Source organism: Otolemur garnettii, unplaced genomic scaffold, assembly GCF_000181295.1.
Source record: "Otolemur garnettii isolate 467f Iridium unplaced genomic scaffold, OtoGar3 scaffold00114, whole genome shotgun sequence".
Classification (NCBI taxonomy): domain Eukaryota; kingdom Metazoa; phylum Chordata; class Mammalia; order Primates; family Galagidae; genus Otolemur; species Otolemur garnettii.
Window position 1 is genome coordinate 6,367,020 of NW_003852509.1, and position 7,663 is coordinate 6,374,682.

The 7,663-nt window shown below is 34.2% G+C and overlaps 1 protein-coding gene across 1 annotated transcript; it reads right to left on the reverse strand.

Moving 5' to 3' along the window:
* Positions 1-6,263: 6,263 nt before the first annotated feature.
* Positions 6,264-7,325, reverse strand: LOC100959883 (olfactory receptor 4K1). The gene has a single exon (XM_003797295.2). The coding sequence runs from the start codon at positions 7,271-7,273 to the stop codon at positions 6,338-6,340; it is 936 nt and encodes a 311-aa protein (XP_003797343.1). The 5' UTR covers positions 7,274-7,325; the 3' UTR covers positions 6,264-6,337.
* Between the last annotated feature and the right edge of the window lie 338 nt (positions 7,326-7,663).

Sequence of the window (7,663 nt, forward strand, 5' to 3'; positions counted from 1 at the left end):
GATTAGAATAAATTGTCTGCTTAGCATTACACAATCTTACAGACTCTGGAGACAAAGCAATTGAAAAACAAGGGGGGAAATGCCTTCTCCTCATGTAACTTGCATCCTAAGAAGGTGATGAAGTTAGCCAAAGAAATTAAAAATATTCAGTAAAAGATATACACCATATCCCAAAGGTTGCCCCCAAAGTCACCATATGTAGGGAAAATGGGAAATTGCAGCTAAATTTATCTTTATTTACAAAATAGTCATTATAAATTTTTACAAAGAGGTGGCTAATATGTAGAGAATATTTTGGTGGTCTTTTTTTTTCTTTTTTTGAGACAGAGTCTCACTTTGTTGACCCTGGTAAAGTGCTGTGGCATCACAGTTCACAGCCACCTCAGACTCTTGGGTTCAAGTGATCCTCTTGCCTCAGACTCCCAAATAGCTAGGACTGTAAGTGCCTGCCACAATGCCTAGCTGTTTTTGGAGGTGGGCTCTCCCTCTAGCTCAGGCTGGTCTTGAACTCCTGAGTTCAGGCAATCTGCCCACCTCGGCCTCCTAGAGTGCTAGGATTACAGGTGTGAGCCACTGCGCCTGGCCATTTTGTAAATATTTTGTAAAATTTTGAAATGACTATTTTGTAAATAAAGGTATATTTAGCTACAATTTCTCATATCCTTTCTCAACTACAAACTCATCTCTTCCCAGGCATACTCAAAAATCTTGAGAGGGAGAATTGCTTTACATCATTTGTCCCTATGTTATTATCCCCTTTTTGCTTCTTTTGCTATTTCGTTTTGTCTCCATTTTTTTACATTCTCTACATTTTTCTGTTCCAGGGACCTGTGAGTTAACTGCCATGGACTGTGTTATCCAGGATTTTTGCCTCAAGCCTTCATTGAAGTTGAAGAATAGAAGGAACTGACAGGAAAATGGAAGGAGAGAGAGATCTGGTTATTACTTCTGTATTTTTGCCCCACCACACCACTAAGATTCTTACAATACTTGCACCCTTAAATACTTAGTATCTTTATTGCTCCATCTTTCACCAGTTTCTATTCTGTCTTCTTGTCTCTTCAGGCTAAAGGAAGGTAAATGTTCCTGTTCCTTCTGGTCCTTGGATACCTTAATCCTGCAAAGACCTTAATAGTTGATCTTTATATTCAAATAGATGCCAGGTTTGCTTTACACTTCTTTCTGTGACCCTGACCAATACACTTCTCAACCCATTCTAATCTGACTTAGGGCCTCATTGCTGTATTAAAACTACTCACATTTATCTCTTGTTTACAAAAATTGGCCCATAAAGACATTTCACTTAATAAAAGGCTTCTATTGAGAAAAATTACGTCATTCTCTTGAAAAGGAGTTGCTAAAGAAGTTATGAGTTTAAACAGTACATTTTCTCTCTACTGTATATCCAATTGTCTACTGAGCATCCCTGCTTGTTTTCAGATGCATATTTAAAATCCATTATGTATAATACACATCACATTTCTAAGATATGACACATAATAAATATTTTTTTAAAAGAATGAATGGACTCGGTAGTTCAACGGCTAAGGCACCAGCCACATACACCAGAGCTGGAGGGTTCAAACTCAGCCTGGGCCTGCAAAACAACAATGACAACTACAACCAAAAAATAGCCAGGCATTGTGATGGGTGCCTATAGTCTCAGCTACTTGGGAGACTGAGGCAAGAGAATCGCTTAAGTCCAAGAGTTTGAGGCTGCTGTAAGCTGCGCCATGGGCACCAGGCCAGGATTTCATTCTTGTTAATAGATCAGTAGTATTCCACTTTATATACAGGGTGGCCATAAAGTTTGTGTGCAATTAAAAACAGACAACTTTATGGACATCCTTTATATACCACTTTTTCTTTATCTATTCATCTTTTCATGATCAATTAGATTGATTCCATATCTTGGCTACTGTGAATAGTGCTACAATGAACGTGAGAGTGCAACTATCTCTTTGACATGCTGATTTCATTTTCTTTGATACCTAGTATTAATAAATACCCAGTAGTGTAATATGGTGATTTTTTATTAATTATTGTGGACATTCCATACCATTTTTCAAAATGACTGCTAGTTCTCATTCATACCAATTATAGGGTTTCCAATTTCTCCACATTAATCCCATAATTTTTTAAATGTTTTTTATTATAACCATTCTAGTTGAACATGAGGTGATATTTCAATATCGGTTTCATTTGCATTTTCCTGATAGTGATGTTGAGCACTTTTTCAGATCCTTGTTGTCCATTTGTACATCTTCTTTTGAGAAATGTCTATTCAGGTCTTTTGTCCGTTTTTCAATCAGGTTATTTGTTATTTTGCTTTGAGTTGATTTCCTTATATATTTTAGATATTAACCTTTTACCAGATGCATAGTTTACAAATATTTTTCCCATTTTGCTGGTTATTTCTTCACTCTGTTGATTGTTTTTGTTGATGCTGTTGTTGTTCCGAAGCTTTTTAGTTTCGTGCAATCCATTTGTCTATTTTTGTCTTCGTTGCCTGTGCTTTTGAATTCTTATTTTTAAAAAAAATCATTGCCCAGTCCAATGTCATGAAGCATTTCCCCTATATCTTCTACTAGTTTTAGATTTGGGTCTTACATTTAAGTCTTTAATCCATCTAGAGTTGATTTTCACTGTTTGGTTTGTTGTTGCTCTAAGATTTGCAAAGTACATCTTTAACTTGTCACATTCTACATCTCATAATATTAATAATGTTATTATATATTATGTTGTATATCACATTTAGCATATAATTTTATAGTATGGAATAATACATATTAATATATCATCATCTTATTTGTATAATACATAATATGGTATATATAACATTATATAACTAGAACCTAACAACAGCATAGTTTTATTTCTTCCTTCCCATTTTTCTGAATTTTAAATATATTTTATTTGTATATGTCTTATGAACCTCATAATATGAATCACATAATCAAAAATGTTTTAAGAAAAGAATGTAAAATTATCAAGTAGTTTAATATATGTGTCACAGAGTATGAAGATCCAAGAAAAAACACTTTGATGTCCAAAAGCAAAAAAAAAAAAAAAAAAATGGATGTTCCATCTCAAAGAGAGAATTCACCCTTCCTCAAACTTTTAGTTCTGTTTGGGTCCTCAAAGGATGATACCTGCCCACATTGGCAAGGGTGAATCTTCTTTATTCTCTCTACAATTTTAAATACTAATCTCTTCTAGAAACACCTGCACAGACACACTCAGAAATAATGTTTTACCAGCTATCTGGGCATCTCTTAATTTAGTCAAGCTGCCATATGAAATTAACCATCACAGGTCGGCCTCTCTCTCTCTCTCTCTCTCTCTCTCTTTCTCAGACTTCAGAAGAAACCAACTCTGCTAAAACTTTGACTTTGGACTTCAGCCTCCAGAATTGTGATACAATGAATTTCTGTTGTGTTAAGCTATGCATTTTGTAGAAATTTGTGAAGGCAGCCCTAGGAAATCAATACACCATCCAAACATTAAAGTTATTCTTTTCATATGTCTTTTTGACTCCAGGAGATAAAAGTATAACTTTTTTCTCATTTCTATAGTTCATTTCCTCCACTATGACATTCATAAAAATCTATCTGGTATTTTAATTGTTTCCATTTATTTAATTTTTACTATATTTTCTCTCTGCGATTTTTACAGAAAAGACCAACTCATCTTTGTATAATCCTGAGAGAATTCATTGTGCACATTATACATTCATTATTGAATATATTTAACTTGGTTTCTAAGTTAGTGACAATAAGTGATCACTGCAAAATTCTTGATTTAGAGTTGTGCATTTTAATAAATTGAAAACAGAAAACAGCTGAGGTAATAAGCACATGCATCATAAATTTAGTTTACTTTACAAGCAGAAGTAGCAAAAGCCTATCAGCACTGAATCCATACACATTTGAGTGTCTATGAAATTTACTATTTAAAAGTAATGGTTTTAATACTAAAACTATTTGTATATTGTTTTATGCTTCCTAAAGTCCTTTCATTTCCATTATATCCTTTTTTATGATATAGTTCCTGGAAAATACCTATTATTAATAACTTTATTTTACATATGAAAATATTAGGAGCAGAGAAGTGAAATGAATTCCAATTTCAAATGTATAGTCAATGCCACCACACTTTCACTAGCAGATCAGAGGGAAAAAATGCTACTACCAATAATACCATGACTGAATGTACATTTATGTAAAATGTTGTATCATTGTATAAAAATATAATAGGTAGTCAAGTTTAACACATCAATACCATGCTTGCAGTGTAAATAATGAAGCTAACAAAAAATCTAAAGTTCAATAAAAATCCCCAGTTAAATAGTATGATGGCTCAATACCATTGTGTATTTCTAAACTTCTGCTTCCACTAGGACTTAACATGTGGTGTGCGCATAGACACAAAAAACCATTAACACGGGCAGCGCCTATGGCTAAGTGTGTAGGGCGCCGGCCTCGTATACTGTGGGTGGCGGGTTCAAACCCGGCCCTGGCCAAATTGCAACCAAAAAATAGCCGGGCGTTGTGGAGGGAGCCTGTAGTCCCAGGTACTCGGGAGGCTGAGACAAGAGAATCGCTTAAGCCCAGGAGTTGGAGGTTGCTGTGAGCTGTGTGACGCCACTGTGCTCTACCAAGGGCTACAAAGTGAGACTCTGTCTCTACAAAAAAAAAAAAAAAAAAAAGAAAGAAAAAACCCCACTAACTTAAGTCTTATAGTACAGTTAAAATACTGAATCCAAAGTGATGACAATTGCAGGTTTTCCGTTTCCTGTTAAGCGGTTTTTTCATTCTTTTTTTTTTTTTAATTGAATGGTAACTATGTACATTAATGCACTTCTGGGGTACAGTGTGGGGTTTTCACATGCAATCTGAAATACTTCCATCAAACTGGTCAACACAGCCTTCATGTCATTTTCTCAGTTATTACTTTAAAACGTTCACATTCTACTCTTAGAAAGATTCACCTGTACCCCTATAAGTGATCCCTCCAAACTCCCTCCCTCCATCCATTCCCCCCTCCCTTCTCCCTCCCACCCATATTCTTAGGCTATTTGGTTATAGCTTTCATATAAAAGGTATAAATTAGTTTCATAATAGGGGTGTGTACATTGGATACTTTTCCCTCCATTCTTAGCATACATTTAGTCTTTCTGTTACAAGGCCTTTTTCAGAACGCAGACTTCAGGGGAAAGTACATAGGAAAACTTTTGGCTAAAGAGGAAACAATACCCAATAGATGTTCTTTACTTTTATTATTAGATGTACATGAAGTTTCCCTGTTCTGTTATCAAATAAATATAAAGGAATAGATTTCATATTGGTTCTCAGTTGCAAATAATTCTTAGATACATACAGAATTAACTTTTTCAGACAGTGAAATGTTCATTGTCTGTCATATTTGCACAGAAATATCATATCAATATCAAAGCCTCCACACTTTCACTAGCAGATCAGAGGGGAAAAATGCTACTACCATTAATACCATATGCTAGTGGCATATTTGCACTTCAAATATCTTTGAAGTTTTTTGTGAATAATGTGGAATTCATTATAACCAATGTATTCCACTTTATATCTCATCTCATTTTATTAGTGTACATTTTCTAGCTTATTTTCAAGTAGAATTACAAATAAGTAGACTTATACATACACACACACACATATATGCTGCTGATGGCACCAAATTCCTAGAAAAAGTTTTGTAGTAAGTATAAATTCAGATAAAATAATCTAAAAGAAAAAAAACAGATGAGTAGATATGAAAAACTTTAAATAATAAAAATATAATAACCAAATTATAAATAACAATAATGTTCAATAAATGAGCAGAAAATAAGCTAGCAAATGTACCCTAATGAAATAAGATGAGATGTAAAACATGACCCTTTCTATTATGTCAATATATGAGATACTGCTATAAATAGAGTGGAAATATCAGAAATTTAATTTATTATACATTTTGATTGCAAGGTATAAATGCAATATGTATTCAGTAGTTGAGTATCACAAGTTTACTAACATGAATGATATTTCAAGCACATTAGATTCTCTAAGTCCTTTATAAAATATTTAAAAAGGTATTACTGTTTTCAAGGCAATTTATACTTTAAAGTTATAAACAATGAAAAAATAAAGTTACATTTAAGTAGAATTGGCAAGTAATTTCTCTAATTTCCTTGCATTTTGGACCAAAAATCCCCCAAGTCTATCATTCAATAACCCAGATCCATAGCAAAGATGATTGGCATGATACTGTGATCCATTGGAAGATTTTCATTCTAACTCAGGATTACGGTCCTTCATGGTGATTCCTAGTTTTTCCAGGAGTTTGCAAGATGATTTCTCAATCTCTGCATGGCTAATTTAACATCTTCATTCCTCAGGGAGTAGATGATGGGGTTCAACAGAGGTGTACAAACAGTGTAAAAGACAGAAAGGAACTTATCCACAGAAAATCTGCTAAAAGGCCATATGTAGAAATAAATGCAAGGCCCAAAGAAAAGAATCACCACTGTGATGTGGGCAGTTAATGTAGAAAGTGCCTTGGATGACCCACTGGAAGACTTGCGCCTGACGGTGATCAAAATGACGGTGTAAGAAATAATTAAAGCCAGAAAACAGCTCAATGATATCAGGCCACTGTTAGTTAGGATCATAATTTCCATTTCATATGTGTCTACACATGCCAGCTCTATCACCAGGGGAAGGTCACAGAAGAAGCTATCTACCTCATTGGGACCACAGAATGGCAGATCCACTGTAAAAGCCAAGTGGCTAACAGAATGAAGAATACCCACAGCCCAGGAAATAGATACAAAAATCATACATAGCCTCCGGTTCATAATTGTACTATAATGCAGGGGCTTACAGATGGCTATAAATCTGTCATATGCCATAGCTACAAGCAGCATCATCTCACTTCCAACAAAACTATGAAGAAGAAATATCTGAGCCATGCAACCCTCAAAGGAGATAGTCTTACGCTCAAAAAAAAAGTCCGTGAGCATCTTGGGGGTGGCAAAGTTAGACTGGCAGATGTCAATGAAAGAAAGGTTACTGAGCAAGAAGTACATAGGAGAGTTCAAATGGGAGTCAGAGGAAATGATGACAATAATTATGACATTGCCTAGCACTGATGTCACATAGACTACAGAGAAGATAGCAAAAAAGAAAAGCTGAAGTTCTCGAGAATTAGAAAGTCCCAAAAGTATAAACTCAGACACCACCGATTCATTTACGTGAGCCATGTATCCAATCTACAGTTATCTGAATGAAAAAAAAAATCAGGAAATATCACAATGATTGATACTACAATAAACCTAATTTATACACAAAAGGAATATGATATACTTTCAATATGATATACTTTCAAGTTAATGAAATACATATATAAATAATCAATTGACTAATACTTTACACCTAGAATTGCTATGGAAAGTTGGAGAAGTGCTAAAAAGAGAAAGAGATATAAATCCTATCATAATTAGGAATGGGTCGTACATTAACACCAAAAATATTAATAAGATGAAAGAGTATGCCAAAGAGGTAAAAATAAGTTTTAGCTCAAATAAGTGTTATTTGAGCAAAATATTTTTCAAGGTTTAAAATCTGCTGACCAAAAATGAAAAAAAAAAAAA

Excerpts from the sequence above, each read along its gene's own strand:
- LOC100959883 (XM_003797295.2), bottom strand. The coding sequence starts at position 7,273 with ATGGCTCACGTAAATGAATCGGTGGTGTCTGAGTTTATACTTTTGGGA.